The sequence below is a fragment of the Lipophrys pholis genome (assembly GCF_963383615.2).
Source record: "Lipophrys pholis genome assembly, chromosome: 15".
NCBI classification, from domain to species: domain Eukaryota; kingdom Metazoa; phylum Chordata; class Actinopteri; order Blenniiformes; family Blenniidae; genus Lipophrys; species Lipophrys pholis.
Genome location: NC_137642.1, coordinates 8,607,491 through 8,626,928, shown reverse-complemented (window position 1 = coordinate 8,626,928; position 19,438 = coordinate 8,607,491). Strand labels below are relative to the sequence as shown.

At 41.1% G+C, this 19,438-nt stretch overlaps 1 protein-coding gene across 3 annotated transcripts; it reads left to right on the top strand.

Annotated features, from left to right (window-relative positions):
- The first annotated feature begins 468 nt into the window (after positions 1 to 468).
- Positions 469 to 19,141, top strand: LOC308121163 (carbohydrate sulfotransferase 15-like). Of its 3 annotated transcripts, none has more exons than XM_080482264.1 (8): positions 469 to 685; positions 8,934 to 9,560; positions 11,474 to 11,813; positions 12,838 to 12,981; positions 14,128 to 14,260; positions 14,469 to 14,625; positions 16,984 to 17,131; positions 18,398 to 19,141. In XM_080482264.1, the coding sequence occupies exons 2-8, from the start codon at positions 9,099 to 9,101 to the stop codon at positions 18,586 to 18,588; spliced, it is 1,575 nt and encodes a 524-aa protein (XP_080338390.1). In that variant the 5' UTR covers positions 469 to 685; positions 8,934 to 9,098; the 3' UTR covers positions 18,589 to 19,141. The 3 variants fall into 3 exon arrangements, with proteins under 3 accessions (XP_080338390.1, XP_080338391.1, XP_080338392.1); XM_080482265.1 differs by lacking the exon at positions 469 to 685 and adding an exon at positions 3,318 to 3,387; XM_080482266.1 differs by lacking the exons at positions 469 to 685; positions 18,398 to 19,141 and adding an exon at positions 17,509 to 17,618.
- Positions 19,142 to 19,438: the final 297 nt, after the last annotated feature.

Here is a 19,438-nt window from a genome sequence, read left to right as displayed (position 1 = left end):
CCACATAAATAACTCGGGATGCTGTTGAATCGATGACACAGCGGAACCATGTTGAGAAAGTAATGGTGGAGAATATGTGGTATTAATGTTGACAGTGGAAAATGACGTCATGCATGAGGAAAGCCAACAAAAGCAAGATGAAGAAATACACGTAAGTGAACAATTAAAGGTTCGAGAAGGGGAAGGGCACGGTGACACAACGGGTAGTCTCACGGGGAGATGTGTTGGTTTCAAACCAACAGTCTACAAACATGGAAATTATGGTAAATTTATCACCCTAAATTCCGCCTCGGTGTGAATGTTACCACTCTTGGGAGGTCTCCTGGTTTAACCCCGTGGACTTGCCCCTGTGTGAAGGCAGAAATGATTTATTCTTAAGGCGCTTCTGATGATGACTGTTGCGCTCTCCCGTGCGCGCGCGGCGCACCTCCGCCTTCCCCCTCCTCCTCTTCTTCTCGTGCGCTCAGTCAGTCCGATGGGGACTCCGCCTGGGAGTGGAGTGTTTCTGCAGCCAAATCCGGTTTGTCAACATGAAAAACGTTATAACCGAGGACGCAGGAGCGGATCGTTTCTTTCTATCTGCCTTTGTAGCGGACACCTGTCGGGTGGGTTTGCGCGCCTCGGCCGGTGGTTCAGTGGCTCTTAAACGGCTGTGCGCGAGCCTTCTGGGAGAAACAAGTACAATGTGAGTATAAACTAGTTAAACTTTGTAGAAAAGAATATATTTTTTAACAAATCATGCGTAATTTGAGAGGATGTCAACAGAAAACAAAATCCTAGTATTACTATTGATTGACATTCTGAATATCCAAAGAGTCCATTAGAAACCATTACAGCTCTGCATTGATCCGTTTGAGTCCATAAACGAGCTGTAAAGCCATGGCTATCAAAGCTAAATTTAGTCAAAGGGCTTTGTAATGTTTAAAACTATCTGTCCTCCTGGTCAGAGCCCCTCACTTGAACAGCTGCAGCATATCTCAGTCATGCCTCACAGGGGTTGAAGACATTCGCTTGACCAGAGCCTGAATCCCAAACAGGAATTTGTTGTGCAATGAAGATAAACTGGAGACATTACCAAACACTCCCGAAGTCATGCACTTATCTTGCAGTTATTAATGTGTTTATTGTGATCTAAGGAACCAATGTCCTGTGTCAACATCTGACTTATTGTGAGACTCACCGACCTTGCATTGTGCCAGACTGGGTTTTCTCATCTCACCAAGCAGGGGGTTGATATGACACAGACGTATTTCTGTTCAAGCTCATTGCTGGGGTGTAAGTCTGGAGCGAGATCTGTTGATGTGTGAGACGTTTGCACGCTGACTTATTTCTGTGTGACATTTAGTTGATTTTCCTCCCCCAGTCCATTGCAGCTCTGCACAGAGAGCTGAGTGGATGTCCTGACAGGTAGCCAGATGACCTTTGGACAAAGTTGCCTCCGCTGACTCCCAGTGCTCCGTCTGAATCCCTATAGTAACATTTTATTCTTAATGCGGAGGGCGAGTGAGTTAAAGCGGGAGAAGATAGTAGGTCTAACTGTTAGCACCACTCCCCTGTAACTACACACACATCCAAGATCATCCTGATTGTCGCTCTCCACCCTGAGGTCTCTCTCCTCCGGGCAGGAAGGGTTTTAAGTTCCGCAAATTTGCAGAACAATTGTGTGGAGCTGCTGTCAAAGCCATGCTTCTTTTGGCAAGGTCCAGTGTTCGGAGGCTTAGGTAATGCTCAAAGTATGAGAGGGGGAGAGGGGGAGTGAGAGGTTTGTACCATGTCAGATTATTTAGACTGGACTCAGGGGGTCCGCCACAAATGGAAGAATAATAATTCAGTAACAGAGCATTAGGAATGCGGGAGGGCTGCACGATACCGAAAAGTTTTGGCAACACCTCAGTGCCGCTATTTAAAGAGACGTTAGCGTATATTTTTCACCTGAGATAACCACAAGCCTCCAAACTGAAAGTTTGGCCCCCGGATTAAAATGGAATTTTTTATTACATCTGTCACTCCGTAGTTGCTCTCCCCGAGCCGCTGAGTCATTTCCCAATGGATGATGTATTTCATGGGGATTTTTCTTGCTTTGTTTTTCTTGTCCAGTTGATGATGTGATGTTTGAACATCCTATTCCCGACAGAAAGGTTTCGCTTTTCTGGAGAAACTGATTTTTCACATGTATTCAGTCACTGTTTCCACTGAAACGTAACTCAGATTGAATTTGCCAGAGAGTGATTTAGCTCTCCCTCGGGAGTAAATTCTTAAATATCTTTGGATAACAGTGATGTTCAATACTTAACCCCCTTGCAAAATCATTACCAGCAGGAATCTCATTGAATATGAGTAAAGTAGTGTGTTTACCTCTCATGGCTCATAGTGGGAAACAATTTCTTGTCAAATTAAACCATTACCGGATTAGATCATCAGGCTACATCTACGGTAGTTTATCACATTACCTTTTACTAAAAAAGTTCTAATGAAGCTTTGAAGCATAAAAAGTATATTTAATGCTGCTGTATCTGAAATCATTTCATTTTTATTTTCTGCTTCTATCTCTTTGGTCGCGGCAAGACTATCTAAAATGGTAACGTGATTCAAACTCAAGGCCATCATGGCGCCTGTTGCTTTCCGAAACAAGGTTATTTTCAAAGTCATTATTTTGAACACTTTAATCAACGGAAGCTGGGAAAAAGTTGCGGGCGTTAGAACCTAACTCCAAACCAATTCCATTCTGGAGGTGCAATTAGCTGCATGTGCGCCGTGGCCCTGAAACAACGTGTGCGAGTCTCCAGCCAGGACAAGCGTAACGTATGGAAGCAATGCAGTGTGGGATAAGGCAGTAATCCAGATGAAACATTGGCACAGACATAATGAGTCATTTTGAAGATCTGATTATTATGTTCACGTTTCCTATTCGTTATAGTCTAAAGCAGGAAATGATTTTGATCCACGACGAGAGGGTGACAATGAAGTAATCCTCTCTACCAGGGTACCAAATGGTCACTCCTACCATAAGGATGTGTGGTAATGTAAATGTTTTTTATTCTAACACACTGAGCGTGTGAGCAGCTAATTGCTTCACAGGAGGTAATCGAGAAAACGAGTACAACCAAGCCACTGGCTGCCTATCATGGGACAGCTACACAGGCTGTTTTAACAGTTTTTTCTTCGCAGCCCTTTCAGAAGCAGTTCAACTGCACCGACGGGTTATGTCTATATTTGTTACTCACGCTGCCTCTGTAAAGTCGAGGGTCACAACTCAAGATGAGACATGCATCAGTTTCAGGGAGACCAATAAAGTTTGAGCACTTGACAGTGCCGATGACACTCTCGTCTCGTCTGCACATGGATGTGGAACATTACACACACGTATGCATGCGCTCAGGTTTTACTGTGAGTTATCATTTTCTACACCTTCTACAAGGAAGATTTATTTGTTTATAGAAACAATTAAATAGCCAGATGCTATGACGAGTGAATTAAATGCAAGTCTCGACGCAGAGTTTCTGAGAGGAGAAGAACAAGACTCCCAACTTTTTGAACTGCATTGGTGACCAATGTTGGGGCAGTGGTGAGCATTGTAGCCTCACAGCAAGATTACCAGTGTTTGATTCCCGGCTTGGCGATTTCTATGATAATGGCAGAAATGCCATCAAATACTGAGGAATATAGTAGTAGTAGCAGATTTGTGGAGTGTGCATGTTCTTCCTGTGCCTGTGTGGGTTATATTTGTGTACAGCAGCTAACTTTTACGATCCAAATGCACGTTTGGCTGGACGAGTGCTCTGACTGACCTGCTCCAGGCACCCCATGTCGCCTGGCTTACACTCTCCTCCTCACTTCTTTAGCGCCGCTCACTGCCTCTCGTCCGTTAAACAGTAGCCTCCTTTAAATGTTCTGGTATTCACACTGCCGTGACATTGGTTTTATAGTTCTGCTGAAGCAAACCATGGCTTGCATTAATAAAAACATTCATGCAAATGTATACACTGACATGCAGATGTATACACTGACATGCAAATGTATACACTGACATGCGTCCCTAAATACAGAGTGTAACGGGCATCTGCAGCTGCACTCCAGATGTTAAGGTGAACCATCGTGAAACTAGCAGATTAATATTTAAGCATGCATCTGTTTTGTTTCGCTCATTTAAAATGTTTACTCATATCTTTTTTAAAAGTTATAAATGAAAGAGGAAACGGAGGAATAGTCCAGCGTGATGAGGTTGATTTAGTCCTTTTCCTGTGATTCTTTGTACTCAGATGGAGCTTTTAGATTTCCTGTGAAGATTTAATACATCATCTGAGAGAAAAAAGAAACCTGGTGTCAGGGTACCTCTGAGCAGGACGTAAATGTTTTCGTTTCTTCAGATTGCTTCGACTCCTCATTTGTTTTCTTTTGTCAACACAGGGAAAGTTTTATTATTATCTTAGTTCGTTGTCCCATTCGTCTTTCTTTGACTTCCCTCATCAACAGGGAAGCTGTCTTATTTCCTTTCCATTTTCCAGCACTGGTATTCGGCCAATGTCACAGCCCCAGAGTGTACTCTGTAAGGTCAGACTGTGTTTACACAATTATAAACATGGAGACATGATTAAAATATGGTTTTTTTTGGAGAGGCGAGAAAATGTGCGCGCTGAGCGCTGCCTCTTCTCTCTTTCACAGATTCTGTGGTCGCGGTGGGTCCTCTTCACGTCCAGTGGAGCTCATGAATTGATAGTGTTGACGCCGAACAGAGCAGTTCATCTGCATATAGCATGTAGCATTTTTGTATATGGATGAGCTCTGTGATGATTCTGGTTATCATTTTATTGTGTGATCTGTATCTTTGCCGCAGAGGATGAGTTCTGTCTGACTGGCTTCATTTTATCACGTAGATGTAGGGGTGGGGGTGGGGGTGGGGGGGGGGGGGGGGTGAGAGCTTGGAAAACAGCGCGTAATGAGCATGCCTTTGTGTATATACATGCATAATGCAAATGTGTTTGTGAGCAGGGTTTGTGCACAACCTGCACCCGGTTTAGGACCTCGCACAGATATTCAGAGAGCAGTTTATGCGTGGAATGCCGTCCTAAGTGCAAGTTCGTTCAATTCAAGTTTGATACCGTGTCGCCCTTTTCCCTGTCGACAGAAAGCCATCCCTCGTGCTTATCAGCAATGAAATACCCTGAAAGTTTGACAAGCTGGCGAGGAAAAAAAATATGAGCTTTATTGTTTTGTTCAATTTATAGCCAAAATATCGCCACCGAGCATCTTGCTGATGAGTAATCAGTTAATAAAACGCTTTGGACAAAATAAAGAAGCTAATTTCAGTGTTGCTGTGCTGAAGCACTTCAGCAACATCATAGAGAAGCACAAAACTGTCAGTCTTTTTCTTTAAAACTCCAGCATCATGTCAGCAGTTACTGAAATAATCGTGATTGATTGCTTTATTTTTAATTTAGTGCCATCATCATTTTCAAAATGCCGATGAATGATGGATGAGCTATTTGTTTCATATAAGCTTCGGCCTGAGCTTGCGCTTCAATCATAACAAGGATAAACAATGAAAATAAAAAAGTGAGATGAGGTTGTTTCAGTATGACAGGGAGGATTGGGATTTAAAAAAACAAACAAACAACAAAACGAGTTCATTGAGAGGTTATAGTTTGTAAGTGGGTTTTCTTGTTTTTACTGTACTCTATGTGTTGGAATCACATTTTATCTCGGCTCTGGAGATTCAGATAATGTGATCGATGTGGCGCGTAAACAATCCAACACTTTGCTGCAAACAACAATGACTAATATCTCACTTTTGCTTTGGTACCAGATTTGTCTTGACATTTTGTTCTCTGAGGACAAAAAAGGCATCTAATGCATGATGAATGCAGTTGTTTTTTTGTTTTTTTGAGGCATTTCCACTGTGGGACTGCACTTCGGTCAATCCCACCTGCTGTTTACTTCCTGCCATAAATTGATTTTTTTTTTGAGACCGAGGAAGTGTAAAGGCTGTCTTTCCTGCTCAATTCTCTCACAGGTTTTTTTTTTTTTTTCACCCCCTCTCTGTGCTTTACCCTTGACTCTCACTGTCCTCTTTATGCTCTGTCACATTTTGAAATCTCTCTCTTCTCTCACGCTTTGAAATTTAGCTTGAACCAGAAATTAATCTTTCATGAGAATATTAGATTAATGGGTACAGAGAACAGAGACGGTAACAATTACCTGGATTGGTAGAAAAGAAGACATGCAATCGCATGCAGCAAAAGAAAAGGGCGTAACAGTAGAATCCATGAGAATTATACTTACGGGAACAGTCACAAATTACATTGTACATGATTAAGAGCTTAACTATGGAAATACATGACTGATCCCGAGCAGCACTACTCAGTAATAAACTACCACAGATATCAATCAATATTCAGCAAGGTGTTATCACTGGCATATTAAAAGTACCAGTATCTACTGATATTTCATTAAAAGAGGGCTGCAACACCTCTACTGGCATCAATAAAATAAGCTATTTTCAAAATCCCAGCAGCAAGCTATGCTGGCTCGGAGATATCGGCATGCATTCCTGATAAGTCTGCTCGGGCTACGAGCTGTCCCATTATGAAATCTGCAAGTGTGTGAGGGCTTTCATTTGGACTTTAAAGCAGGTCGTGCACATATTCATCACTTTTCAACGGACGCAGACTTTAACCAATGGCTTATAGCATTGTTGCACATTAAAGCGGAATAGATGAAAGCAAAGAGAGAAAAAAAGAAGAGGGTTAAAATCAAATTTCCATGTGCAGAGATCAGGCTGTGCGCCCTGTTTCTAAGATCTTCAGTGCAATTTGACTTGTCAAACATGTATCTCTGGATAATCAGCGTGTGGTGTACATCATATAGTTGTGATCTAAATTAATGATTCACTTGTTTTGGGGTGTAAAGCAGTAATTCCGTATTTGATTTAAAAGTAGATATCGCTGTTACTGTGCATAATAAGTCAACAACTGATCTATGTTGGAGGTGTACAAAGAGATCCTGCTGCTGCGCATCAGATGTCCAACCTGACACTGTCTTTGATTAGTCTCTTCCTGTCTTAGTATGGACAAACGTCTACCTCCAGTGTTGTTTTGCAGAGATCCTGTGCAAATATATCACTTCAGATAGAGGCAATCTGATGACATCAGCATAACAACATCAATTATTATTTCTTTCTCTGGAGGGGACATGACTGAACTGAAAGATGACTAAACTGTTTGAGTGCCCTTGGGAGCTTATTTGAATGCTGTTTATGTGTTTGACAATATTTTCATAGAAACGGTGCATGAATACCAAAAAGTGCAGGTCTGACTGCATGCCACAACAGGTTTTGTGTCAAAGTCTATCAGAAACGTTTTGTTTTGTGGAAAAAGATCAAGTATTATTCACTTTCACGTTGTACGTGATCAAGCTGAGTGTTATTGCTTGTGTATTTGTATAGGCCCTGGTGGGCAGAAAGAAGATGAGCTTTATTTTAGTTTGCGACAACTGGTGAAGGATTTCAATTCCCTCGTCCTTTAGGACTGCGACTCTCACAAACCAGTTTTGGGAATAACGCATCACTGTTATTCTCCTTCTTCTGACAGTAGCAAAATTAATATCACCCTTACAACTACGGAAGTTTTCATGAGCTCAAAACTCATTATATCTGACAAAATCAGTTTTGTAGCTTTGTAGTTTCTCTCGATTCTGTGCAGACTCTTTAGCACTAGGTGAAGCTGCAATGCTGCCGACAGCTACACGAAATATGTCTGACTCTCAGTAGCGTTAACATTAGCCTGCATCCACAGGATCAGTGATGCATCTGGGGCCCCAAATAATCATCCGCCCATCTTATTGCGAACTGTCTCCTGCTATCTGCATGTTCTATCTGATGCTGGTTTGCTGCTGCTGCTTCTTGTTAATATTAGTTCAGAAATCTGTATTCGTTCCAGAGCAGGTGTTATGCTCTACATGGCTTCTCAGAGACGTGTATTACCCGGTGGGATCACCTGAAGTAGAGCGCTTAACTTAACTTAAACAACTCAAAATGATGACTGCGCTTGACAGCTCAGCCAACGTGACTCAATTTCAGTAACTGGCTCAACACGGGTAACGACAAAATCCGAGAAGGAATACTTAAACCAAACCGGGGAAATGTCAGCATAGCGATAGACAACATTTTACGCCTCAGTGTCAGGAATCATTACCAGGCCACTCCTAAAATACTTACGCTTGCTTTATTATTTGTCATGTGGTGAGAAGAGAGCGTGGAATAAAGAACAGTGTGGCAAGTGTGTGCATGTCCACCTGAGTCAACACTCAACATAGTTCTCCCTGTACGGAAAAAAAACTTTGATGTTAGAAAAAAAAAAACAACCAACCTTTCCAGGTTAACAAAACAAAGCTGTCTGTGGGACTTCGGCTCACAGAGAATAACTGTGTTTTTTTTTTAAGTTTTGAATTACAGAGTAACTATTATTCTGACCTTGAAAGTTTTCCTGCCGTTACATGCGCTCTATAGTGCTCAGTGAAAAGTGGGCGATCATCATACATTAGACCACACACACACACACACACACACACACACACACACACACACACACACACACACACACACACACACACACACACACACACACACACACACACACACACACACACACACACACACACACACACACACACACACACACACACACACACTGCAGCTGACCTCAAACCTTTTATAGGTGTGTCCTTTTGAGGGAGGAGGGCTACAGTGTGAACATCACACATTTATACCTCTGAGAAGCAGTGACGTTCCATTAAATACCCCAATATTAAAAGTGCCCACACTGCTTCTTCTGTTATTATGGGAGATGACTGAAAATACTTCGAGAAGAGACGGCATGGCGTGGCACTTTAGGTGAAAAGCCATATGTTGTGTTTGAACAACTGTTTCTGTTTTACAGGAGGCCCAATTGAAAAGAGTTGAAGATGTAAGAAATGAAGACAAATGATTCCCTGCAAATTAATAGCATGAAGTCTCCAACCTGAACTTTACAAAAAAAAAAAAAGAAAAAAGAGAATATTGTCTCGCTGTTATTTCTACATACGTCGTCTCCTCATGTGTCACTATGTCACTGTCGGAGTTCGACGGTACCCAAACGGTGTACAAACACAGCCTGCACAGCCTGCCTATGGGTGAAAACTACGGCAAAAAATCTGTCAGGACGTTTTTTGACCTGAGGCACGGGAAAATGCCCGAAAATGTGCACTTCAAGTGTCCCCCACTGTTGGCTTTAAGTCTTCAAAGAATCTCGAAAAACAGAGTGGTCAGCTTCCTCATGGGCGTGATAATGACGATTTTCATCATGGCGTCGTACATGCTGGTGTCGGACAAGAAAGGACCTCTGTTCATTCCGTCAAACGATCAGATCTCATCTGTGGACGTTGGAACCAGCAATGGATCGACAGATGTCTCAGCTGAAAGTAATGTTTTGGACATGAAAAGTCTGGTGAAAATCATCAACGCCAAACAGGACTACACGCAGAGGAAGGTTCCTGAAGAAAAGGACGTCGTTGAGACAGACTCTCATGTAAGTCGGACTCATTGGCACAACACTGAAAAAAAAAAAAAAAAAAAAAAACTATTATTCTTGTTGGAGGGCAATCTAAATCAGTTCAGTCTTGAAAATGTTTGCAGGTTACAGGTGACATCTTCAGTAGTAACCAAGCACCTACTAATCAAGCCCACAGTAAATACCAGTCCTGAAAAGCTCCTAATGACCAGTAATGTCTGTCACTAAGTGTAGCTGAGGACCGTGGAACTGATGTCACTGTGTGCTAATGCTGTTATGATGCGTTTAAGGTTTGTTGTCATCACATTTCCACAATGCAATATGTAATCTGGAAGTCTTTAAGAAAAAGGGCCGTGTCATTTCTTGGAATTAAGGCACAAAACAGAGTTACAAAGATATTAACACAGGCGAGTCATTAGGTGGAGTATATATCAATGGCACATGCCACAAATATTGATTAACTCTCATTTTAAAGCAAGAGGTAAAAACAGTAATGATCTATTATCCATCCATCCATCCATCCATCCATCCATCCATCCATCCATCCATCCACACAAGCAGAGGGAAACGTGCAAACTTCACAGCGAGAAATGTTACTGGCACACAATTAAATAGTTTTATTATATAAAATCAATATTATTCTCCACTCTCCTCTGACCCCAGGAGAAACATTGATCAATCAAAAATCATTACTGAGCGCTGAAAAGCTCACTGATGAACGACCCTCATCATGTAGGTCTGTACCACATCGCAAGCAGTTTGCTATATATCCACACTACATGAGGTGTTTTCTCCCACTGTTTTCTTTATTTTTTTTATTTGCCTGATAATAAACATTATACATATTGCAAATAAATTAGCTCAGGTTTCGGGTTAACAAAGGTTCTTTCAATCAAACTCACAAGTCCTCTACAATCCATCCAGAACAGAACCCCCAAAAAACCCCAACATGCTAATCATTTGAGTTTCATTTTAACTTATCAAGAACAATTGCTGATATCAAGAAGCCAGTCTGAAAGAGCAGAGTGGCAATTATTCTTACACATGGCTCTCGCATGACGCTAAGCAGGACAAGAGACACATTACAAAGGTATTTGGTGTATTAAAAAGCTCATGGCCGGCCACCATGACAGGTGATCACACTTGACCGCACCTTTTAACAAAGTTCCTCACAGAATGAATATCAGAATACATTGTAATCTACCTTGAGGCATGAAAGACATTAATTGCATAAAAATGTATTCTGTGGCTATTGAGGACGTATAAAATGTCATTTGTGGCAGCCGCCTTTAAAGCTATTTGTCTTCCTCAGTGTGTATTTTGCTTGAATTCTTATTTTGCCCTTGTACTATTTCAACGGAATTATTGATTGTTTTGTATTACTGAATACATTCCCAGCATTAAAAGAGAGTTCAGCAGCTTAAAATAGCTTCAATGTAAACTGGGCAGACGAGGCACAGTGGCGGGGGGTTACCTCGGGCCTTTCAAAAGTGAAGTTTGCATGTTCTCTCTTTTATGGAGAAGGTTTTCTCAGAGTTTCCTCCCACTGTCCAAAAAACTCGTTTTTGAGGCTAACGGGTGTCACTACTGAAGGTGGATGGATGGCTAAAAAGAGGACTATAACACCAAAGAAATTGTACGTTATGAGTGTATTTCAGGCTTGGCAGCTGTTGATAGATTAAAAATATACATTTACATTACATGGCTTACATTTTGAACCAGTACTTTTGATTTATGGAAAGAAGTGACACCAGTATTCCATCTTTCTCCTGAATTTTTATAAGCATTTGTGCTTCTGTTAAAGCACTATACCTGACAGATACAAACAAAATATATATTAACATCATTAATCTGCTGCACAGTATCAAACATCTTCTTTTTTATTAATATTGTCCTCGCTTTTCCTTACTTCAATGTCCTTTTCCCTGCAGCTGTTCTCAGTAATTCCTCGTCAGTTCTTGCCTGGCATCAAGAGCCCTTGCTGGTACGAGGAGTACGCTGCTGAACCTGACCGTGATCCGTACAGCAGCAACCACTTTTTTATTCACGCAAATTACCTAAAGACCCTAGGTGAACGGCTGAAGACCAATTTCCACCGGCACATACTCCACCAGGACGGCAAGCGCTTTCGCCTGCGCTGCTTGCCGTACTTCTACATCATTGGCCAACCAAAGTGCGGCACCACTGACTTGTTTCACAGGCTGCTGCTGCATCCTGACATCAGATACAATGGCATTAAGGAGCCGCACTGGTGGACCCGCAAACGCTTTGGTGAGTCGCTGAGACGTGTATCGCGTCTTAATGTGTTTCTCGTGACTCACAATACACCATGCCATAATACACCATGCTTGGTTAGGTTTCATAGTATTGGAACGTGAACAATAATGCACAATTTCTTCAAGTCCGGAGTGGCACCCGTGGGGTTGTTCTGGATTAGTTGAGTTAGTTTTGACTTACCATCGTCTCTAACCAGAGAACTCACTCACTGGGTGTGGATATGTAATCTTTTTTCGGACCATTCTTTGTAAATCCTAGAGATGGTTGTTGAGTGTGAAAATCCCACTCGATCAGCAATTTCTAAGGTGCTCAGACCAGTTCTTTCGCCAACAACCATATTGCAAAGTCACTTGAATCACTTTTCTTCCCCATTCTGATACTCAGTTTGAACCCCAGCAGCTCATCTGTACCGTATCTTATTATATTTTTTGATATTTTGAAATGTTTTGGTTCTAGTTTTGAGTTTTCTTGACTATTAAGCTAAATGATTAAAAGAAACTGCAAAGAAAGTTTGTTATGTCTAAATATAGTCAAATAATTCTCTCCTCATTTGAAATTAATTATGGGAAAAATAAAGAGAATGTTGTATTTACGATTTTTAAGATGCATCTGTAGCTCTAATGTACTGCGCTGAATTCCAGCAATATTACAAAGAAGCATAAACGTGAATAACGCCAGATTGACTGCTGACTATAATAACTCTTCTGCAGCTGTTTCTTTTTTTTTTCTATAACTGAAGACTCTATGATTGAAGTGCCTAGTCTCAATAGTTGTTTTGAAAGATATATTGTAGAACTACAGGACAATGTGTCGTCACTGACTGGATGTAGTTTCATTCACTGTTTGTAGAGTCGGCCTTGTCAGGAGTTGGTATCTCAAATTATTAGATATTGACAATGGCTGACTAGAAGGATCAAGTTGAGTGTAAAGAAAAGTGGTTTACCAGGTTCAAACACTAGTCATCAAAAGGTTACATTACATCACAGTGTATGCTGATTATGTCTAACTCCCGGTGCAGGTTATAAACATATGAAAGATGGATCTGAGGAAAAATACAGTGTGGAAGATTACCTGGACCTGTTTGACTTGGTAGCCCAAAAGATCCAGCAAGGCCTGAGTGGAAATTCATCTGGAGACCACCGAGCACTCCAAACCATAACAGGTGAACACATGTGAAAGTCTGTGTGTGTGTGTGTGTGTGTGTGTGTGTGTGTGTGTGTGTGTGTGTGGGTGCGGATGATTTGGTATGGTTTGTGTCTATTGTGTGTCACATGGAAAAATTGTTTTCATTGTGTATCTTCTTAGAGACTTTGAAATGGATCCCGACCATGATTCAAATCACAGTCTCTTTTGTCTCTCTCCATCTCCCTTCTTTGTTGTGAGACCCCGCTCATTTTCTGAGTCAGTCACCTTAAAAGCAAGAGCCAGAGGGAAATAGCGCTCACATTATGCCAGGTATTTTGTGGCCAAAACCAAAAAGGCTGGTGTCTTTAGAAGTGAACACAGAAACTGAAATGCCTCTGGCGCCTCTCCCTAATATTTGCGGTGGCGATTCTTAATTTAATTGGTGGGAATTGTGGCTGGTTATTGAAAGTAGTGGTAAAAAAGATTGTGCTTATTAAATGATGCAGTATTGGGGTGAAATAAGGGGTATTGATTTTGGTTTTGGAAGGGCATTCAGTGTCCTCTGATTATAATCGCTGTCAACAAAAAAAACAAAAACGTTCTAAGTTTGATTTTGATTTTTTTTAAGAGGAACAAATGTAGACGATGGAGATAATGTTCATTATTTTGGAAAAAAAAAATTGATTCGCTTGGTCAGTCAAAGAGTGATTTAGATGTATGTGATTGTGTCTGCATGGATACAAACTTAATAAACAATATTTACTTTGCTCCATATAACATGAAATATCGTGAGCTATGTCCTTTTACATTTTCTTACGCATAAACACATTGTTGAAAAGGAGCGATATGACAATAAATAAAGTTATTTTATTCAGCGCCATCTCCATCAATCATTACTAAGGATCCGCTCCGTCCATATGTCATATGATATCCACACATTCTTAACATTCATAACAATGTTTTTTTTTTCACTTTATTTCCTCCATGAAAGTGTTCTTAGACATTTTAAAAGAGTATGTGATATATATATATTTATTTTAGCATGACCAGTTGTGCTGTTACCCATACAACTGTAAATGAAGGCTATTAGATATTAATACACACTTTTCAGCATTAAACCACAATTTTTGCACTGTGCTGTTATATTGACCATAACAGACTAAGACTTTAACATTCTTGACAGGCGATGGCAGTGTATCCACCATGTGGGACAACCGCAGACAAGAGGCAGAGCCCCGCTTCCTGATCCAGGACTTCATCCACACAATCAATCCCACCGCCAAAATCATCATCATACTCCGAGACCCTGCAGAGAGGTAAAAAGAGAGCAATCATTTCATCCGCTCATCTAGACACAGATGGTTAAATCACTTCAGTTTCAGATCGCTTCGAAAATGGCTTTGCTCTCATTCGTACATTTTGCCAAAATATCCTTTTTTTATTTAGATTTTCAATTAATACATCCAGCAAAATGTGACCTTCCGCTCCCAGCTGACTTCAAACTCTTTTCTACTGTGTTTGCAGGCTTTACTCTGACTACTTGTACTTTAAATCTGCCAGTAAGTCGGCCAAAGCCTTCCACCAGAGTGTTGTGAAGTCTGTGCAGTTGTTTCAGTCCTGTCTCGCTGAGAAGTCGCTTCGTTCCTGCGCCTATGACACCAACCTATACCTTGCCATGCCGGTGAGAGAAATTCAATGTTTCACTTTGAAAAGTTTAGAAGTGATTCCAACTTTTAGAATAGAATATACTAGCACTTCTTATTGTGGTTTCAGAAACACGTCCAAGCTCCCTGACAAGGTCGCCAGAATAGATTATGTGGTCTGTCAGCAGTGCGATTCAAACCTGCAACCATCCGGGCACTCGCTCACTTCCTTCACCTCTCGGCCAATGGACTGAAATTCATGTGACTCCAGGGGCTGCATACAGTACTGGGGGGGGGGGGGGGGATCACAGTATAACATCTTTTAGAAACACATTTGTGGTCAACTCCAAGGGTCTCCTTTGAGGTATGAGTACATTATTCAAAAATTTGACCTGCAATAGTTTTACTGGCTCATATTTTTCTTGATTTTCAATTTTTACAAAAAAAAAACCTACTTCTCAACAGCATTGCTCGGCACAGGAAGAAAAATATATGATATAAGAAGAGGCGAGAGTGGGCAGGCCTGTCTTCTCCCCCAGCACATCCCAAAATTTCTCCATTTAACTCTATTGGTTATAACTGCTGCCCTGCTGCTCACCCAGCCTTATGAAGTTGTGACCTAAACCAGATTGCTCTCGGGTGAAGAACAAATATGGCCATTCTGCATGGTCGATGACCTTCTCCGCTTCGAGAGAGACCACAAGAACATTCCTTGCTTGTTGTTGACATATCTGAATTTAATATCCACCGTATGTTATTGCATGAGTTACGGCCCTCAATAAAGCTGTTTGATTCTTTTTTTATGATAAGAGGCAAAATATCTTCCAAACAGGTTGCCAAGGTTTTAGGTAGATTTTTTAAGGTCAAAATTAAGCAGCAAAATAGGCCTGAAGGAGGTTCATCTCTCTGGGCATTTTCCTTTTTTCAGAATTAATGAAATGTTAGCCCTCCCTTAATGTTAGAAGGAGGATCCCACCATCATATGAGTGATAAGCTGAGCGTGCTTTCTCTCACTTGGTTTCTTTGTGCTTTTCGGTGGCCTGGTGCTAGAATTGCTCAGAACATATTCACTGATGCTCATATTAGTATATTTCTTGGTGGAGATACGCTGACAGAGTATCCAATAGTGTGTGTAAAAGAACTTTAATACCAATGCTGCAGCGCAGAGCTCAGCAAGTCAACTATGTAATATGTCGCCATCTTCATTTGCAGCATTTTGCAGCGTTTATGCATGCTTTCACACGTTCACCCTCACAGTGTGGGTCTGATGCTGATGATACTTTAGTCAAGAGGTAACGAGCATTTACAGCTGCATCGCTGATTTCTCGGCCCAGGTCTCAGTGTTCTGTGATGTCCACTACTCTTGCTATTCATCAAAAGTACATACATTTAAAAATCACAGTCAATATTTTATGGCCAGAGTGGACCCTTTGGCAGGCCGATGTTTGACCGTCCTGCTTTATGCCAGCCCTGCCACTAAGAAAAAGAAAAAAGTGCAAATCACATTTGAGGGATTGGGGAGTTATTGCTTAAATTATATAGGCTGTTTTCAGTCTATTTCCAGGGGGTTTATAAATGTGTGTATCTCCCACCTGAGGGCTGCAGGGAGAAAATGCGAGGCCCAGGGTGTCCTGTCAAATTTATACTTTTCTAATTTTCACCTTTCTCTATTGTGGATGATTCTCCTGCTGTGACAGGAGAACTATAACCTACTTACTGCAGAGAGTCATTTTAGCACCTTCTGCATATATTCTTCCCTCAGGAGTAGGCTGAGATATGAGCTCTGTCAGCCGGTCACTTGTAATCACAACATGTAGGGAACAACAGTGTTATCATGGGAGATTTACTGCAGTAAAAGCACCAATCAGCTTCGCCTGAGGCTGATGGGCGAGAAAAAAAAAAAAACTGAATCCAAGCTCAATCTTACAAAATAGTTCACAGAACCCCCTTCGATCTGTTGTTGTGAGACTGTAGATATGATTAAGATGTGGGTTTGTTAAAGTGTGTTGTTGTGCCTTATAATGAAACTGCTCTGAGAGCACGTGGTTTTTAGTGTACTGTAGTGCCCTCTTGAGGATGTGTGCTGTCTTTACATTTATACGCCTCAATAGAAAAGCTCAATGAAAGGGTACACATGAAGAGAAATCCATCCAGCCATCCATCCAGCCATCCATCCATCCAGCCAGCCATCCATCCATCCATCCATCCATCCATCCATCCATTCATCCATTACTTTCACAAAAGCAATCCCTACAAAAGCTATTTACAAGGCTTATATAGTTAGAGACCAAACATCTTAAAATAGCATTTAACCAAACACACAGGTGAATTATTTCCACATTTATCTTACACAACTTGTGGATATTGATGTGATTATAAATCTTTTCCTCCCTCAGGTGAGACTACATCTGGGATTGTACATCGTCTTCCTGCTGGACTGGCTGACAGTTTTCCGCAGGGAGCAGATCCTTGTTCTTCAACTAGAGGACTATGCAGCCCACATCAAAGTGACAATCATGAAAGTGTTTGATTTCCTGAATTTAGGTGCGTATACACATGCAATCATACCACATAACAGATGTATGAATTAGTTTCTGACATACCAACATACAGTACAATAACTTTTGTACAGTACAATAACTAATATAATACAATAAATGTGTTGAATGGCACAGGTTAAAATGTTACATCTATATATTCCAGTGCCATTAGAAATAATTTAAAATACTGAAAGGTAATCAAACATGAAAGGAAGACATAATCATCACAGTGTAACTTCAAGTCAGTCAAACTCCTGGATATCAACCTGTCCAGTGAGGAAGCAACTGATATTGAATCAATTTCACCTCCTGGTGTCATGACAATAGGGCAGACATCACATGAAGAGGAGAAACCTTTAGCAAGGCTACCTCATTTTTCAGGCCCCTCACCACGCGTGGTATCATGAGGCAGCATCTGGAGCGTCGTCAAGAAAAAGACACTACGAGGATGGCATGAAAGCCCCAATGTCTACAAGTGGGCCATGTTCTCACATCGCGGCACCATGCAGCCTGTTTGGCTTTTTCAAGAGAAGAATTGTTGAATTCGCCACCGACACCCTTTTCTCCTCGCGAGATAAAAGAGGAAGTTTCACAAGGAGCATATGCGACAGAGTCTGGAGACACTGTGGAAAACGTTGCGCTGCCTGTGGAGGCATACGGTTGGACCTGATGATACTGCTATCATTAGACGTGTATCAGAAGGGGATGGACCTGGACTAGAGGGGGTTTAAAAAATGGACTCAGAATGCCCAAAGTTAACTCCACTTGCTAAGGTCCTGTTGAGACATTAGGAGACTGTGCATCAGCTCTGTTATGTGTACACAGTGGTCTGCTGGAGCACATTACACCACAGACTGTTTAGACTTTGGTCCCCTGATCCAGGTCCAGATTCTGAATCCACTCCTCATTGAGTTATTGATTTAAGATAATGATTATTCTCACATTATTTTGTTGTCAACAAACTGTACTAACTAATCAATGAAAACTGAAGTCATCCATTCACTGAGATCAGGGATGTTTGATTAAGTGTTCCCTGTATTCTGTTGAACTGTGCATAAGCGCAGCATGCCAGGGATTGATTGATTCATACATGCCTACAGGTGAGTCATGATGACCAGTTGACCAGAGCACGGTGGCATGTGAGGAGATTACGATAAGTAACAGATCTCAGGGCACCGTGGTTGATAGCCGTTGGCAGAGGCTGCCGGGCGGCTGGAAGTGAACTCGAGATCTTTACCGGTGTATTTACACGGTCTGTGCTTCGTTTCAGGCCCGTTGTCGGAGCAGGTAGAAGCAGCGCTGACCAAACTCCCCACGTCCAACACCAGGCGGGTGGCCGACAAAGATCTTGGTCCTATGCTTCCGGCCACCAAAGACCTTCTCAGGGAATTTTACCAACCTTTCAACCAAAAACTGGCCAAAGTGCTGGACAACAATGGTTTCCTCTGGAGTGGCACATGAAGCAGCTTGAATACGGAGGAAATGTGCTGTGACACAAACAATCAGAGCAAGAAGCTAAAGAAAATAGTCTTGTGGAAGAACTGACTCACAGCTGTGTGTGAAATTATATGAAACTGCGTGCGGGTTCTTGGGCATCTATATGGTGTAATATTTATTTGTTTTTGAAATAATTCCGATGACTACTCAAATCAAGACAATACTGTAGATGATGATACCAATTACATTTTAGGCTTTGTGATATGAAGAACATTTCTACTCTGTGACTCATTTACTTCATTTCTAATTTGCATCACTTATTAATAACATAGAAATTGTTGCTTTTATAAATTGGTTACTTAATAAAAGCTTATGTCACATTTATATTGTTCATTTTCTCTTTAAAAAAAAAAATGGTGAAACACCACATGAAATATTACTCAAGTTCATAACACTGGATTTTGGAAAGAGTCATCAATTGTCATAATGAGAAGGATAAAGACTATTTGCAGTTTTTAACACACACACACACAAAAAAAACAGCACTGTACAATTTTCAAACTAATACTTCAATAAACATGTGACATTTGATGACACGTTTCATACTCTCTGCTGTATCTTGGAACGATTGCATCACAATGTCAATAACTGCATACCAAATTAAAGAATAAAATCTCAGGTATAAATGTATTCATAGGTTGTTTTGTATCTTCTTTACATGTGGGATAAGAGTTATAATGCTCCGTGGGGTAAAATCACAATAGAATGCAGCAAATAAAGAAATCCAAAATAAAAAATGGAATGACACAAACGTCAATAAAGAAAATATTCAAAACAAACTGGATTCAAGTGTCTTTTTACTTGCAAGTTGCTG

Excerpts from the sequence above, each read along its gene's own strand:
- LOC308121163 (XM_080482264.1), top strand. The coding sequence starts at position 9,099 with ATGTCACTGTCGGAGTTCGACGGTACCCAAACGGTGTACAAACACAGC. Across the intron at positions 9,561-11,473 it reads TCGTTGAGACAGACTCTCAT|CTGTTCTCAGTAATTCCTCG; the intron begins GTAAGTCGGACT and ends TTTTCCCTGCAG. Across the intron at positions 17,132-18,397 it reads GTTTGATTTCCTGAATTTAG|GCCCGTTGTCGGAGCAGGTA; the intron begins GTGCGTATACAC and ends GCTTCGTTTCAG.